At 36.5% G+C, this 17,729-nt stretch overlaps 1 protein-coding gene across 2 annotated transcripts in view; it reads right to left on the bottom strand.

The window, feature by feature from the left end:
- Positions 1-17,723, bottom strand: part of GSTCD (glutathione S-transferase C-terminal domain containing) — a 54,005-nt gene extending 36,282 nt beyond the window's left edge. For both annotated transcript variants that reach the window (XM_017736838.1, XM_008635602.2), the window contains exons 1-5: positions 16,718-17,723; positions 13,807-14,238; positions 12,204-12,665; positions 8,726-8,980; positions 7,936-8,029 (exon numbers count right to left, since the gene is read on the bottom strand). In XM_017736838.1, coding sequence (XP_017592327.1) covers positions 7,936-8,029; positions 8,726-8,980; positions 12,204-12,665; positions 13,807-14,217 — 1,222 coding nt within the window. In that variant the 5' untranslated portion in view covers positions 14,218-14,238; positions 16,718-17,723. The remainder of the gene's footprint in view (positions 1-7,935; positions 8,030-8,725; positions 8,981-12,203; positions 12,666-13,806; positions 14,239-16,717) is intronic.
- Between the last annotated feature and the right edge of the window lie 6 nt (positions 17,724-17,729).

Raw genomic sequence — 17,729 nt, 5'->3', positions numbered from 1 at the left:
TTTCATATTTAGTCCCTCTTCTGATCTTATCCTCTGTGTAATTTCCCAGTGCCTATATTTTTGAAAGCAAGATTTTATCAGGAAGAGAAGTTGTAAGAGGTTCAGTTGAGAGAGAGACTCCTTTTGCCTTGTTTCCAGGGTTCATTTTCAATGTTTTGTTCCTGTGCAATGTTTAGGCCAAACAGCTCTTCACAGTCTGCCTACTTTCCTCCCATCCTAATGAGGATGGTTGCATATTCTCATGTGCTCAGTGTTGCTACAAAATAAAAAATTAGTGAATTACTAGTTTGTTCCTTTACATCCTTTCATTTGCCTATTTTTTCTTCTAACATATTAAATGAGTTATTTCCCTTTCCTCTGAATTCCAGCCATAACCTAGCCTACAATGCTACCATGTTTTTTAATTCCAAAACATTGGCCCTTGAACTACTGCAGTATTTATTGATCAATTAAAAAAATAAATCTTTTGCATAAATCTCATGTTGTTACGTGTAAGCCAGAAAGAATATTTCCAGAAATTTCCATTAAGCTTCTCATTTCCTTACAAATATCTTCCCAGAATTACTCCTTTGCCCCAGAGAATATAAAACTCCAGCAGAAGTTGAGCTGATCAGCTCCCCCCTCCTTCACTCCCTGCTCAGCTGTTACCTCTTTTCTTAGACTTGAAAGCATTCAAGGCAGAAGGTGTTACTCTGCTATGTATTTATGCAGCACCCAGCACAACACACTCAGCAATTATTGCTTTTAGGTGTACTCCAACACAATGAATGTGTCAACTGTTAAATCATCAACTCTAATTTGAAGAGGGAGGAAAAAAAAATGTTTTAAATCACTTTTTCCAACAGGTGGTCCCAATTTTTGGGATTAGAGATTACCAAAATGAAAAGTGCCACATAACAAGCATCTTTCTCTTGGATGACTCCTTAGTCCAGGGCTCAGCTCCATCCATCCAGGTACAGTTCCATATCCAAAGAGATTGTGCTGCCCTCCCGTGGTCTGTGAAGATTTTAAGCTCCAGAAGTCACACGCAGAGCTACGAAAAACACTGATTCTGCTCTTGAAAGACAGATTGCATAGCTAAACATTACACTTTGAAGAAAGCAAGAAAGCCAAAATGCTGCTGCAGGGGTATCAAAGGTCTCCTGATGCCTCTGCCTGAAAGGACTGCTTAGGCTTTGAAGAGGAAACACTAAGAACAGTCATGTTAAAACTCAGCTGTCCCTCAGGTACAAGGCGTAGAAAACAGCAGTGTAAGTGACCTATAAAAATACTGCAAAGACAGGTGAAAACCCCCTAAGTTTAAATCCTTGTGTTGATTATGCTACATAGGTAAGTTAATTATGAATCGCCACACTCTGGGATATGGCAGATGGGTGACACAAAGGACCTAAAGGACACAAGCTGTACACCCTACCACGGATGTAGCTGGGATTTAAGTCTAATGACAAAACTTACAGAACAATCTTCAAATAAGTAGTGAAGGCATTTTACAGCAAGAAATACCAGAATACTGAAGCGGATTAAACATCCCTTTTCAAGTCAAGATTGGTGCTACAGAAAATCAATTTAAATTTTACAGCAACTTGAAATACTAAGATACTAGTATATTCTTGAAAAAGATTATGAAGAGTTATGTCAACAGCAATTTAACATTTTATCCAATAGCATATCTAGAATATTTGGAGATAGATTCAGGTGGAGGAGGAGTTAACACTTTTCCTTCTAATTACAAATATGATAAATATGTCACCACTGTCTTCTCTATGAAGTGACACTTTGTAACACAGCATCACTTCTAAGTACACCTTATTGATCATTAAAGGATATGATATTCTACATTTCTATTCCCCAAAAATACCTCTGATGACGATTTTGAGCCATGTTCAAAAGAAAATGTCTTTTTGAATCATATTAATCATCTGGATATTTGCTGGACATTGTTCCAAACCATAACTACTAGAATGGATCAGCATTCCTTCATTAGTCAATAGTAAACTTTCACAAAAAATGACCTGCACCTCCATGCTATGGAGTACTTAGCAAAAACTCCACCTCTAAACCTCTGGTTTAGGGGATAAATAATGTAACTTTGGGGCTCTGCTATTTCATGAACAGAGAACATAGAAATACAAAAGGGAGAAGGAAACTAGTAAACTCTACTACAGTTATATCAGGAGGAAAAGAAAGACCAAATAGTTTAAATGAAACAAAGGGCAGAGTTTCTTAGCAGGCTATTTAACATTCATTAGAGATTTCTGATTAAGATATGAAAAATTAATTTAACAATTCTGTTAAATACCTGCTAGGCACCTATGAGTTAACGTTTTTGGGTTTTATGGCCTTCCATGTGTCTCAGAACTTCAGAGCCAAAAAAGAAAAAAACATCACAGTGTAACGAATAAAACTGCTTTTTCTATCTAGGGTAGATCACACTCAAATTCCACGTAGGTAAAGTCAGTTTAGACCAGTGACTGTCAAGTGCAGATATTTTGTAAAAGTTCACTCTGGATTAATCAAGAACATGCCTCAACCATCAGAACTAAGACTACTGTGAATTTACAAAAATCATTACGAATTGTCTTCAGTGTTCAAGCCATAAATCTGTAAAACATTTCAACTGGCAAATTGCAGTATTTAATTTTAATTCTTTAGGTATGTTCAGTAAACAAACAAACCACAACCAGACTAAAAAAGCATACACTGAACTTTATGTACAGTACTCTACAAAACAAATCTCTTTGAAGCCTAATAAACTCCCAATTAACAAGGACTTGTGACCTGTAAAAATCTTACTTCCAGGAATAAGACCTCATCAAAACCTAAACTTTTGTAGTAGGGGATATTCAATATGAAGCATAAAGGCTTCAGCAATTCTCTGAGGGCTTACACTTACTCCATAAAGCAAGGCACTACCACAAAGGTGACACTTTCCAATATGATTATCAGCCGTATGAAAGTCCATCAGTCACACTCATCACAATGGGATTCTACAGAACAGACCAAACACCAAGGAGAACAGGTCCTCACTGAGTCAAAATGCAGCTGTTAGAAGTTGGTATTAGTCTTTCTAGTATGATTTTTAACAAGATACATTAGCAACTGTTGTTTTTTTCTTTGCAGATTTTGAATACTTCAGAGGCTATAGGCATGTCGTTTAGATCAAAACATCACTTAAGAAAATGCAACAGACTTCAAACAAACATAAATGGACAGAACTTGTATCCCTCATAATGCATATGCATTGATTCCATTAGGCATAGAAACCAGCTATGTTTTCAAAGAAGAGTATTCATTTTAGTAAATCATTGTGCCTAAAAATCATTACTACATACTAATTTAACTTAACCATATAATAGCTTTGCCTCCTGTCTTTAAATAGGCATTTAAAAATATAAAATAATTAATTCACTTCCCTTGTTTTGCTTGGTAACCCAAGACAATCACAAAAGAAAAATGGAGGAAGAGCACAGTAACAGTAGGAACAGTGTACAATGTCGTGGATGAGTTCTCTGGTTTGATGACAAGCCTGAGCTATTTTTTCCAGCTAAACCTGAAGAATGTTTTGTCTAAAAGTTAGTAATTACATGGAAACTTCCATGAAATTTGTCCTCAGGCCAACTATACAATGTTATATCCCCGAACAGTCAAAAGAGTCTAAGAAGTCACAAATAAAATACAAGTTTTGCAAGAATACCCTTCTTAAGGCAAGCCAGTAAAAGAAGATATATCAATGTTGCCTGTATTACAAAAATCAGCAATTTTCCTTTCTCTTTGTTACTGAAAATTACCTACTTCTCAAATATTTATCAAGACTATGAGGCAACCTGGCTGTATTGCCATCACAGGTTTTCCAGATCTTGAACTGCAAAATATAATGCACACACAAATGTGGTTTAAACTTATTTAAATGAGTGCAGAACTGTAACTTTAAGGAGAGGTTAATGAGAAGCAGCTTCAGTTGAGTTTCCCTTGGATTGTTACACCCATGTGGCTTGCAGGCAAAGAGCTGTCTGATATGGAAAAATCAGTTGAAGAAGAAGGATGAGTTCCTGCTTCAGGATGCCTGAGACACTGAAACAGGCTAAAAAACTATTAAAAAAACCTTCAAAGTCTTTCAAAAAGTTCTGACAGGCTTGAAAGGGAAATGGAGAACTTTAAAGTGTTGCTTTTAACTCTTTTTGTTCTACAGAATGAATGACTGTCTGGATTTAATTTTAAAAATACAGTTGCTTTTAACATTTAAAGTAAAATACACAATTTGCATCTCTTGATTAGCAAAAATTTTCATAAAATGTCAGATTCCCTAAACCATCTTTGATTTTTAAGCATAATGTATTCTCAACTCAGAAAGCATCTTTCAAGTAAAAATATTCAAAAGGTAATACCAATATAAAAAGCAGAACAAAATAACAGTGACCTAGCCTCATAAAAAAATCCCAGAAACAACCCAGATACAATTTTGACAACAGTTTCAACTCAAATAAATCTGCTTCTAATACAACATTTATTGCACAATTATTATATTACTCAATTCTATGAGCAATTACAAACAACTTTAACATGGACATGAAGTCACAAACTTTTATACTGGTTAGAAGATAATTACATCATTAAGTGCTGTTCCTTTCATTAAAACTAATTTTGTTTATGATGAGAGTTAGGAAATATTCAAAATTTTCTTCTTTCCCTGTTGAGAAGCCACACTACATTAAAGTATCCTGTACTTAATATCAGTTCTGGAAGCTGAGGGTAACACTGATCCTTCAGGATTGTTGTTTGGTAGGCAACAAGACTGTTTAATCAAAACATCAGTTAATTCCACAAAACTGGAACACTGTGCTCTGTGTTATTGCTCTAGCCTGTGTTATTCAAAGGTACTTAAGGTTCAAAAATGTTTCTAATATACATATGTAAACACTGTTTTACTCTTGTTGGTCCACCTGATATGTCTACCAACACATTTTTAAAATCTCTTCGTAAAATCTGCTGTCCTTCCTAAGTTACTCTTTCACTTTACAATATCTAATTTAAACTAGTTTATCTAGATTAAGAATCTAATATCTAATTTTATCTATTTTAACCTCCACTCTGGAGAAATAAAATGATACTGTGAACCTGCCACTCTTCCTTAACCAGCTATCATTTCAGCATTATTATGATTCTTCTATGAATCATTCTTCTCGACATAAGCAATTACAAACTTAGTTTATAGCCAGAATCACGTAGGAGACAGGCACAGATGATCCTACCATCCATCTAGCTTTAAAATTTATGAATTGGTGAGTTTAAAGAATGCTGCTGATATGAAGAAACAGAGTACAGAGGCATTTCTAACTAGATTAATATTTCAGACCCTGTCCAAATAAAAGAAAATAAGAGTTGCTGGGCAAGGCAGGGGAGTAGGAGGAGCTGAGGAGAGTTCGGGGATTGAGAAGTCATTTTATAAAACAACACCCTAGTAAATAGGTAAATGAATTCTTAAAATAGTCTCACAACTATTTGCATATTTAGTCTTCAAAGAAAGACCAGAGGTTTTATCTCACCTGTAGACAAATCAGCTGACACCTTAATTCATAAGTTATGCATACTAGAAGAACAAATTCTCAGCTGACCTAAATTATTTAGAAAAAGCAGACAACATAAAGGCAACATTTTCAATATTATCTATCTCTACATCCTGAAGGCTGCTTCATTTCCCCTCCCCCTCCAAGGAAAAAAAAACAACCAAGCCACATTTACAGTATAGTATTAATTATTCTGTGGCTTATAAATCAAGGTAACAAGTCTCTTCATAACAACAGTTTAAGGGGCAGCCTTACCACTGAACAGTAGTTGCCAGGCTTTTCAAATTTTGTCTCATTTTAAAAGTTAAGCATTCTAAAAATCTAGCAACTTTCTCAAAAGTCTGAACACCAGAATGCAAACAAAGGGCATGTATCAACCAGGGTATCATTTTATTCAGGTCAACCTACCTGTGACAGTTTTATACAGTAATTTAATTTGGCTATCGACTCCCTACCAATCACAAAGCAAGCATAAATCAAACAACCAGAGTCATTCTGTCTTCAGCTAGGCAGGCAACAGCCAGAAGCTGTGAAAGGCCTTTTCGTTTTCAATATTGGCTTTATAAAAATTGTGCATGGAAAATTTCACCTCTACAAGTCAGATATTTCTCCCAGTCAATTCAATACTATGAACCCATTTTTTACTAGAAATAAAAAGTATATTATATACCTGACATGATTCACTAGGAACTATGTTTATATCCAATCCATTACATTTGTTTGGACCAGCTATAAAGTTAAAGAATTACATGTGTTCCATTAATGGGTAAGAGCAAGCTGCACTTGTAAAATGTGGTTATTTTGATGGAGTTTTATTTATTTGCCTAGTTTTTAGACTGATCTTCTTCACACGTTCTGTAATTGACCCCTCTGTCTCCTACTGTGCACGTACAGGGGTCTTTTCAGTTTCACCTGACACGTCATGTTTCAGCTAAGGAGTTCTTTTCTAACCTACTACAATTCCTTCATTCAGGAAAAAGGAAGGCGGCACTATCTACAAGCCTACAGAATTTGGTTGCTAGTTGTCACATTCACTCTTTGAGCAATTTTTTTGGAAAGAATAATATAAATTTGTTCACAACCACTACCTTTGTAAGTAAATACCATCTCATGCATACTGTGACTGAAATGATGGTCCATTTCAGATGAGATACCACAAATAAAGTATTTGTTTTAAGTACTTCCTGCTTAAGAAGTATTTCAACTCATGAGAAAAGTAGTAAGGGTTTGTAAGACTGTGGGTCAGTTACTTCTCATTCTTGAATTTCACAGTTGGATAAAAAGTCAATAAATAAAAAGATGTTTTAAAGAAAAAAAAAATAGATTCCCGTCTTAAAAAAAATCTCTTTTTTTTGTTTCTTTCACAGTGAAGACAATGTTTGATGAAAAAACATGACAGTACCAAAGGCTTCTATCTTCATATATCCTCAAAGTAATAAAGCAGCAACAAGGGTTATCACTGTCCAGCCACACATTCACACACTTTCCCCCTCCCTTTAATGTGCTTTGGGTGAGCCTAAAGGAAGCACCCCTAATCATATCCAGCCAAACTGAGTTTAATATCCACAAAGCCTTTGCAGTGAGTAGGAAATGAACCTGAAGACAATGAATGTGTTCACACACACAGGACCAGGAACACAAGCAAAGATTCCACGATTAACTGAAGTTCCAAAAGGGATGAAAAACCCCCTTTCTACTGCTGCCTAATAATACCACAGAGAAGATGTTGCATTTCTTTGCTGGTCACAAATTAAATATAATCTCCTCTTTTCCAAACTTCACATATAATCAGCAGTAGCACACTATTTCCATTCAGTCTTATTTCAACAAGCCCCCCTTCCCAAAATTTTCAGCCACTGCCTTGCTAGAGGAAAAAATGAAAACATTTCCTATGATGACATATATCAGTCCAGGGAAATAATCACATGATGTATCTAATTTTCCTTCTGTCTCACATTGTGACCACCTGTATTTTATATTCTGACCTGCCACCCTCTTTTTACTATCTGTACATATTGACAACCACAGTAACTTTATTCCTATGGAAGGTGTCTATGGATACCTTTACTTCTACAGAAAACTCAACACAACCAAGCACTGAGCTTGGTTAGGATTTCTGAGTTGTGTCAACTGCCGACTGAAATCAAGGTCAATCTTTTGTTCCCAGTTTGGTCATCAGCTGTTGATGACCTGAGGGAAGTTGCATCACCACGTGTCACAAACAGACTGAATTTTAATACAGATTTGAAACTGCTTACCTGTCTTAGAGAGCTCTGAAACATACTGAAAACTGGCATATTTTCCTATGAAACAGTTAAACAGCTTCACCAGAAGAAGACCCTGTTAAATACACAGACATACAAACCCTCACCTTCCCCAGGACTGACTGCAGATGGTAGACTGGTCCAGTCTAGGGTCCAGCTGGGGCATGGATGAGGAGAAAACTTTGCTTCAATTCCATTTTCCTACATGAAAGGAGGAAAAAAAATAAATTAAGACCCTTTACCCACTTAAGTTGGTATCAAATTTCTCACTAAATTTAATGGCATCAGATCAAACTGCAACCCTGTCAGCTTAAGTGAAACTGAACAGGCAGATGACTCAACATTATACAACGCTCAAATTACCTATTTCTCTTATTCTCACAAGAAAGCTGTGTTCATTTTTTTTAGGAAATGCTGTCAGCTTCTGTGCAAAAAATACCAAATTATGGAACATGATGGACAGTTTTCTTTAACAAAACTTATTAGGGTTCCCAGATGTTCAAAGCTTTAATCAAACAGCAAAAAAACCCCCAAACCAACCCAGCTGAAAAGGTTGGATAATGAAGCCAAACATAAAAGCCACAGTTTTTTGTCGTTCTTTACATAAATATCTTTAAAAGAGAAATACAATATTGCAATTCAAACAAAAAGTTATTTTGATTATTCAGAATAATTGATAGGACTCCAGCAGCCCTATCTTTGCCCAATTCCTGAATGAATCAAATATCAGAAAAGTAGAATCACTTCTAAGTCAATGCGCATCAGATTTAAGACAAACAAAGGGGATTAAACTGTTCAAGGCTGTCAAAACCAGCTTATACAATTCTAATAAATTTTACCTACTCCAAATCAAGCCAATATGGCTATAAAAATAACTCATTAAAAAACTTAAATTACCATTAACTTAGTCATGGTTGGCCTTGGACCACCTATAAAATGACTGTCATCATTATCCTCTTCTAACTCATCAGGAACTGAAGGGGAGTCCTGTAGCTGTTCCTCTGGAGCAGACATCAACTCTGGAAGCTGGAGAAGTTCCATGTTGCATTTGCCAGCAGCTTTCTTTACTCCAGGTACTTCCTGAACTCTTCGGTACCAACTGGATATCAGTGGCAAGTTTACCAGATTTTTGCCTTGTCTCTTGCTGGAAACCTAGAAAAATAAAAAGGGAAGGTTACTTGCTAGTGTAAATTTCTTGCAACAAATCACCAAAAGGCACAAACTACAGGAGCAAGCTCAGCTCCATGCCAAGCACATGCACTCACAGCATGATGGTAAAACAAAAATCAGCTTGTTCAGAGCCCCAGGTAGAATTCCCAGCTGGCCATTTAGACTTTATCTGCAATTCCCATTCGCTTAATAGGATGAAAAGGTTTACATGATCAATTTTAATCATAATTTCAGTCAGTAACAGGAAAACTCCATTTAAATAATGGGTGCTATTTGCTAACATAGGAATGATTAGTTTTGGTCGGTCGTTAGACAAAAAACCCCAATGCAGTAATTTGCAATGAATACTGAACTCTAAGCATGACATTATGGTACCTGAATGCTCTTTCTCACAAGTACCTCTTAAAAGCTCATCCGCCAACAGCTATTTTGCTGGAACCTGCAAGCCTGAAATACCTTGGACTATGTGGTAACAGGCATACATTACCCCATGTCTTTACTCAAGTCTTTGCACTACATCTGTGACTTTTTTCAAATTAGTACTGATTTTTTTTTTAAATTGTGTACTTACTCAGACTTTTTTAGAATCTTAAGATCATATTTTTATACAATAATGGTAACTAGTATCTTTCTTTCTGAAGTGTATGTGATTATGAGTTAATGTGGTTGGCCTCCAATAGAAATTAGTATTTTAAGGGTAAAACATGAAATAAAAAAATTTCTTTAGTAAGAGTATGTTGCACATATTAAAAAAAATATACCCAAATTACATTTTAGCATGAAGTCCAACTACTTTTAAAAAGGATGCATTTGATGAAATTAAGCATCTTTTGTTTAGATTCCCAAATGTTCTAGAACAATGGAGATCATCCTCTTACAGGAGAGGTTGTGAAGTCTCCTTACAGACATTCGAAATACAACTGGACGCGATCCTGGCCAACCGGCTCTAGCTGACCCTGCTCTGAGCAGGGTGGTTAGACAAGATGAGCTCCAGAGGTGCCCTCCAACCTCAATTATTCCAGCTTCAACTATTCTGTGATGCTGTGCCTGCTTTAAACAGAAAATTAAAAATCATGATTACAGGAACAGGCAGAAAAGGCCATGCAAAACCAGCATTCCTCCACGGATCTGTCTGCAGTGTGGAAATAGAAATTGGAAAAGAACACTTGAAATGACAAGAAATTTCCAACAGCTCTCCTGCATGCTGTGTTTATAGTATGCTTAGGGTAACCACAAATAATTAGCAATAGCTAAAGGAGCAAAAGAAGGATGAACTGTGTAACTTTAATATGCAATTTAATATCCTAATAGTAACACAGGCATAAACACATTAATTCAGTTAAGGAAGAATTCTTTTGGAAAGCAATTCTAAGAGGCACTGTTACACTTGTTATCAAGTGTTCTAAATTGTATTTTAAAAAGTGAATAGTGGTTTCTCCCAGATGAGGAACTGAGCCTTTGTTATACTTCTATTAATTTTCAACAGTTACAACTAATAGAAAGTGAAACAAAGGTAACCTCAGAATGATAACAGCAATGAAATGAGGTAATGAAAAACAACCCTTCAGCTTCATTATCCTACTTTTGGTAATTATAATTACAATCAGCTAGTCAGGTCTCCTCATATTTATGGGATGGTATTTTCCAGACACATACTCACTGAAAACTTCATTATTATTCACACCCTTAATTCAAAGTGGAACTGCAACTACAGTGATTTTTTTAAACACAGTCCAGGAAGACCAGTTATACAAGTGGCAAATAACACTTTAATACAGAATTAAACTCTGGCACTTCCATCAACAAGAGCAGTTTCAACTCACTGCCTGCAAAAAGCTTTCAGATGCAAGTTTTACAATTTTGATGATAACTGTAGGCATCAAGGTATAATTGCTTAGAAAATGATCATTCCCCAGGGAACAGAAATAAACAAACATCATCCCAGAGCTCTTGTAAATTAGGTAAAAATTGAACCGAAAGCCAGGTTTTTAGGGCAATCCTTGGTGTGAGCTAACACAACTGTACTGTAAAATACCTAGTTCATAAGAACACCAGGGCTCAAGGGTAACACAAAAAGTCAATAAATACAGCATTCTCAGCTACTCACAGGACCTCCCCAGAACTACTTCACCTACATTGCTGAAATCAATTAAGCATCTGATGCAAGTATCTTCTCATGCCTGGCACCAGTAAACCAAACATTACTCTAAAAAGTTAAGCTCTTATTTAAAAAGGCCTTGGAAAAACAAAGACTGAGATACATTAACATTTTTTAAACAGTAAGAAAGCATTCTGTCTTAATATTTTTGTTTAGTATCATCCATACAGAAGTTGCTGTTCACCTCCAATTATGTAATTTGCAAAACAAACAAAGCAGATCTGAATTAAGAAGCATTTCTGAAAAATAACTCATCGTCTTAATTCAAAGGCAGCATATTGCTATCATCATAAAGAAATCCATTGAGGATGATGATCTTGGTTAAAGAAGTTATAAAGTGGACATTTGCCACATTATTAATATTCAATAGTCATTATCTTGATTCTAGAGACTGTTATTCTCAATCTGCCTAACAGCATCTTCTCCAGGAATTCCATTTGTTTTCAAATACCATAAGGGAAATTTGGCAAACCAACTTGCAAAATCAAAATGCAAATGTTCCTGGAACACACACCAGCTTAGGCATAAATCTCATGGAGTAACTGCAGGAATACTGGTAGGAGGCAAACTCGTTGTATCATTTCACTGTAATGGGAAATAAAGACATAGTTGTCATTTCCTTAAATCTTTCCTGTGCATATATTGTCATAAAACGAAGTACAAAGATTGTGCTGAGCAAGACTCTTGCACAGTCTTGCCACAGATGTTTTTCCCACTGTATAACTAGTTTTTTAAGTTGAGCTCAGGTCACCTGTACTAGTATTTTAAAATTATTATTTTCTGGGCAAATTGGTACCAAAATATTTCAGTATAATATTTTAAAAGTTAACATAACCATTGATATGCCATGTATTTAGAAGTAACTTTAGTGATCTCACCAATCCCTGATTTTTGTGTTTGTACAAAAACAAGACAAGTCTTCGATTTCAGGTTAAGGTCACATTGTAAGCACCACAATATGTTTCAAATTAACATCTTTTACAACTTTTAGGTTCTTAAAAAACATACATGTACACTAGTTAATATTTTCAGAGTCTGTCATCTTACCAAGAACTGGTGGATGCATGGCAAAAGCACTAGATCTGCCACAGTAAAATAAAGCCCTTCTGCAAAAACGTGGTCCAAGAGCGGAAGGTCAGAGGTTTTTGCTCTCCTGATGTGAGGGGCCTCCCTGTTGATTGCATCTGGTGCTTCCTGGGCAAGTAGTTTAGAGAAAGCTACACTCAGTTCCAAACTTGAGGGTGGATGTTCATGGACTTCCCCTGGTTTTGATTCCTCTGTTGCTTCTTTACCAAGCACAGGCACTGCAGCCTTGGCACCTCCCTTCTGTTGTTGAAGTTTTTGCCTTCGAATTTTGTCATCATTATGTACTCGGACAGGTTCTCCAAGCTTCCTTTCTAACAGTAAAATGTCAGGAGGAATTGCCTGGCAGTGCTGAGGAGAGGCTGTCAAAAATCTTTCAACAGCAAGAGGTATGCTGATCTCACAGAGTCTGGTCCACTGGCTAACCTGTCAAATAAATTTACATAATCAATGTCTCTACAGAAAGAGAAACAAAATCCAGGGTTACTTTTGGTCCACTTCAGCTTTAAATACATTCTTTGTTAATCTTAGAAATGCAGATATTTCTGTATTACTTCTGCAACAGCAGAGTTAGGAAGCTAAACTTTATATAACAGAATGAACAGTTATCCAGCATAGCATATTTTTATTTCCTTATTATTGACATAAAATTAGGCTGGCTGCACAACTCATAAGAAGCAAAGCTGTGAACTGGGTTGAAGGCACAGTAATCAATGGCAACCATGGAAATAGCAATCATGACAGGGTGGAGATCAACATCCTGAGAGGAGTGAGGAAGGCAAGTCTAGATGGATGAGCTGCCAGATGAGTAAACTGCTATGTGATAAATGGGCTGACATCTCAACTCAAAAGGTAGTGTTGGTTAATGGTTCACACTCTACCTGAAGGCCAGTTAGAAGTGGAAATCTTTAAGGGTCTATCCTGAGGCCTATCCCATTTCATCATCTTTACCTGGAGAGGGGAGATGGAATATACTCCCATCAAGGATGACAGGGAATTGAGCAGAGCAGACAACAAATTCCCAACAAACTCCTGCACAGACTAGGGAATGGGCTGAGAGGAACTGATAGAACTCAGTAGAATATTCCACACCTAGGAGGGACTTATCCCCTGGAATGGTACAAGCTAGGGACTGACCACCTGGCCAGGCAGCTGAAAAGGCACTGGACAACCTGGTGAGGATAAGCTAAACAAAAGCCAGCAGTGCACCTTGACAGTGAAGGCTAACAATATATGGTGCTCTTGAAATCAAAATTAACAAGAAATTAGGTACTTCTAAGTTTACTCTATAACTCATTTATACTGCTAGACATGAAACAAAGATCCGACCTATTTTTTTAGCATCAAGGTTCTTTTTGTGCTGCTAAAAAGTGGTATCTTCAAAAATAATTATTTTTCATCTTTGTGCCAAAATACAGGTACTTCTCCATAGAGGAAATTGCATTTTCTAAGCAAATTAAGTTTTTTACTAAAAGAATTTACTTGACATCAATATTAAGAGTCTACTTCAGAGCAATCAATGCTTATTAAAAAGCTATTAATGTATCTAAGAGAGAGACACACTCACTTCAGCACAGGCTTTTAAGCAGGTCTTCTTAAAGCCCAAGAGTTCCAAAAGATCCTTTTTAGATGGATCTGCCTCGAATGTTTTCTGTATTATATGTCTTAAGACCACAGAAAGCCCAGCTCGGCAGAATTTGTCATCTTTTGCGACAACAGCAGGTAAACTGCAGCTCTGCACAACCACTGGAAGCTGACACCTGGAGATTAAATGGACCTCGAGATCGCCAGCGAGGTTTTTTGTCACACACTGATCACCCACATCTTCGCCAGTCGGCACTAAAAAAACTTTAAATAATTTGCAGTCACAGTAGGATAGCAAAAACAGTGAGATAGATGTATGAAGAGGAAAGATACTATCTCTGCACTGATGAGAAAAAGCCAAATATAAATGTTCTTCAGCGACACTATCTTTCATCTTCTTCCTGAGATGAAGTTCCTGAAATGGAAATCAGAGTACAATATTCATAAAAGAAAACAGAATTTAAAAAAAAAAAATTATATCACCGCTTCTTCCACTATCTGCTACAACTGATTTTAACATAAGACACTACTGAAGACATCCTGCCTGAATAATTGGCAGGCCCTTTTTTGAGAGAAAAGGATGGTTCCACATCTACGCTGCCTGTTCACATACAGATAGATCATGGATAGGAAACGGATCTTCCTTTTTTTTTTAACATTTTAGCATATTTCGGACATCAAACAAAACCTAAAGAAAACGTTTCATTTTCAAATTTTAAGTGTGTACACATTTTAGAGCAAGGCTTTTTTGATTTTTTCAACACCAAAATCTCCCATAACATTAACCATGCATTACTGAAAACAACAAGTTCCTGAGCACACATCTGCAACAGTCAGTTCCCTAATACAAACATCTGTCTTTCTGTAACTGCCAAAAGGCATTTATAGCAGGTATTTTGGCCATGGGAAAAAATATTGGTTTTGGTATAAAAAAATTAATCTAGAGTTGAGTGAGATAATAACTGAAGGACACATAAGCAAATTCATCTCATGCTACTACATGAACACCTCAAACACACAACTACTATAAACCAGTAGAATTCAACAGTACCAGAGCTGAGATTAACGTCTTCTCAGTATACTAAAAACTCAAAATAATTTTCCTTATAGTGGGTTGAAAGCTACATTTTTCCTACTATAACATTCCATAGGAGTTTAACATAAGGCACTGACGCAGTCATTTTTCTGCTCCATCACTCAGCAGAATTGCCCATTACCTCACAGATGACAGCTGGCACTGAAAAGCTTTAGACACTAGATGGCCCTCTTACAACAAGCGTCACGGACCACAGCTGGAGCGCAGTGAGGACAAGAGATTTAAGTGTCGCTAAGAAAGCCCAGAATGGGGTTTTATATCCATATATATAAAGCACGAGTGTCACTGGAACAGCATCAGTCTTTCACATAACCGTCTACATTAACAAGGTCTTTGCACAATTACATGAACACGATGCAAGTACTTTTTTAAAAAAAGTTTTCATTTGATACATCTTGATTATTCAATTTATTTTTTTCCATGTAGACATGTATATCATGCTTACTACTTTATACAGCCTACCAAATCAATTGCCCTAAAAGAGGCAGTGGAAGAATAAAATTAAGTCCACCTGACATTAAGAACACACTAACATCTGTTACAGTGAAATATTTTTAAACCATTAAATAACAAGATCAGTGGCTTATAATGTGGCTTTTCTTTAATTAATACACTGCCACACAAAAAACAGGACAATACACAATGCAATACCTACTTTACCCGAAGATACTTTATTTGGGTAAATCTTGACAGCATGGAAGTTGAGACACTCAATATCTTAAGTACAACTCTGTGGTAGAAATCATATAGTGAAGGCTCTGCCAAAGAGGTAAATCAAGAAGAGCTACTCTTACCATGGTCACATCCATAGTTACTAGCATTTGAACTCCTGTTCTCGGCTACAGTACCTCTTCCAACGTTAAACAGTACCCTTATATGCATTCGGGTTATTATTTTTGTTTTCCATGGGAACTCAAAGAATTCACATGTCCATCTTCTCCTGGCCACTCAGACATACACATTGACCTTAACAATCATTTCACCACTGAATTTTTTCTTCTGGTTGACCTTCCCGGACACGATCAGCTATTTTGATCATTATCATGCTGTACGAGCCTCCTAAATATTTTCATAAATTCTGATGAGGTTTCTATTTCCAAAGTACATTATTCTCTAGTTTACAACTTTTAATCACCTGTTCTTACAAATTATTTTTAAAAACTTCTTAGAAGTAATTTTAACAGAATGGGCTTCTGTAATGACTGCAACTTGTTATATGGGTCATTAGACCATCAAAGCATTCAGTCTGGATTTATTTGAATTTTAAGTTATTGCAAAAATTTCTATGTCCCTCCACTACACCAGTAACTGAACATCTCACAGACTTTCCTCTCAAAGAGCCTTGCAAGGTAGAAGTTTCCTGCGTTCCTTTTACACATGTGAAAAAGCAAAAGCAGAAAGAGAAATTTTTGTTTAGTGTCACACTGGAAGTCTGTCCTAGACCAAGCCAAAGAATTGGACATTTTTCCTTAAGGGCTTTGCTGCTTGGTTGGTTGTGAGATTTTGGGGTTTTTTTAAGGTCAGTCTATGACAATGAAAACTACAATCAGGCTAACTGTATTCTCAAGTCTCTCAAAGAAGAGAAACTAAATTAATCCATCCAGGAGTTCTGTCTACAAGTGACTTTACCTGTGTTTCCTCATTGTTTCCTGTGAGAAGATAAGGCCTTTTTAAATCATCACTCAACTGAGCTGTACACCCTTACACTGCCACACCCCACCCCTCTCCCACATTTACTTCAGAGAATTCCTCCCAACATCTTGTCTCTAAGCACTGACATTATAAAGTCGCTTCTTACATTTTTTGTTTCCACGACAGGCACTTTTTTGCACTGTTTTGGCTCTGCAGAGTCTATATTCCTTGTGGATTTATGCACAGATTTTCAATTCAAAGACTTAACAGCCTACCTGGTTGCCCACTCTCACTTCAGTATTTTCACATAACTACTACCCACCCATTAAATGTGTTTATTAACCCCTTGGCAGCTTACTAAGGCAAAAGCAGACCGTAACATACACAATAAAATGAAAGGTGCAATACAGAACTAACCAAACCTAGTAAGACATTGCACCATTTGCTCACAGTACTTATTCGCAGCACTTTTTTCTCCAATTAGACTGTAAATTCTGTGGGAAGAGACAGATTTTTATTCTATTGGCCATACTTACGGTAGCCACTGTTTGAAAGAGGGAAAATGAGAAGCAACGATCAATGCAGGATTTGTACCGTAACTTAAAAGACAAAGACAAATAATGTTGCCTATCTTTGGGATAAAAGACACCTACTTAAAAATCATAAACATTACGTAAGCCTAACTTTCATTAGCTGTGCTGTTTTTACCATTTTCTCTTTTCTTTCAGCGTGCACTAAACAACAGTTAAATTAGTTTCATTCAGCTGCCCTGTTAACAACGTAATAAAGAAAATCGCTGCTTTAAAAACAAGTGTTTCCCATAAAAATTAAAGACAAATAAATAAGTACATAAACATCCTCTTCCTTTTAGTCCCTGAAAAAGATCTCATTCATTTGTTGATTACTACACGGTAAAACAGAACTTCTGTTAAGCAGACGCGTTAACATTAGAAAAATGTTTAATACAATGCCATTTAAAAACGTAGCAAATATTTAACGTAGTGCAAAGTAATATTTGTGCTTTAAGGCACATAACTTGAGAGGCTGGAGTTACATTTCTGTCCAGGCAATCCATTTGCTGGATGAGTTCAGGGCCACCCCTACACCCTCAGGGAGCCCTGCGGGAAGCACACAAGAACTTCGGACCCGAGTTTCAGGCGAAGCCACAAATAAAGTGG

The sequence above is a fragment of the Corvus brachyrhynchos genome, unplaced genomic scaffold (genome assembly GCF_000691975.1).
Source record: "Corvus brachyrhynchos isolate BGI_N302 unplaced genomic scaffold, ASM69197v1 scaffold175, whole genome shotgun sequence".
Lineage (NCBI taxonomy): Eukaryota > Metazoa > Chordata > Aves > Passeriformes > Corvidae > Corvus > Corvus brachyrhynchos.
This window is presented reverse-complemented; position numbering and strand designations above follow the sequence as displayed.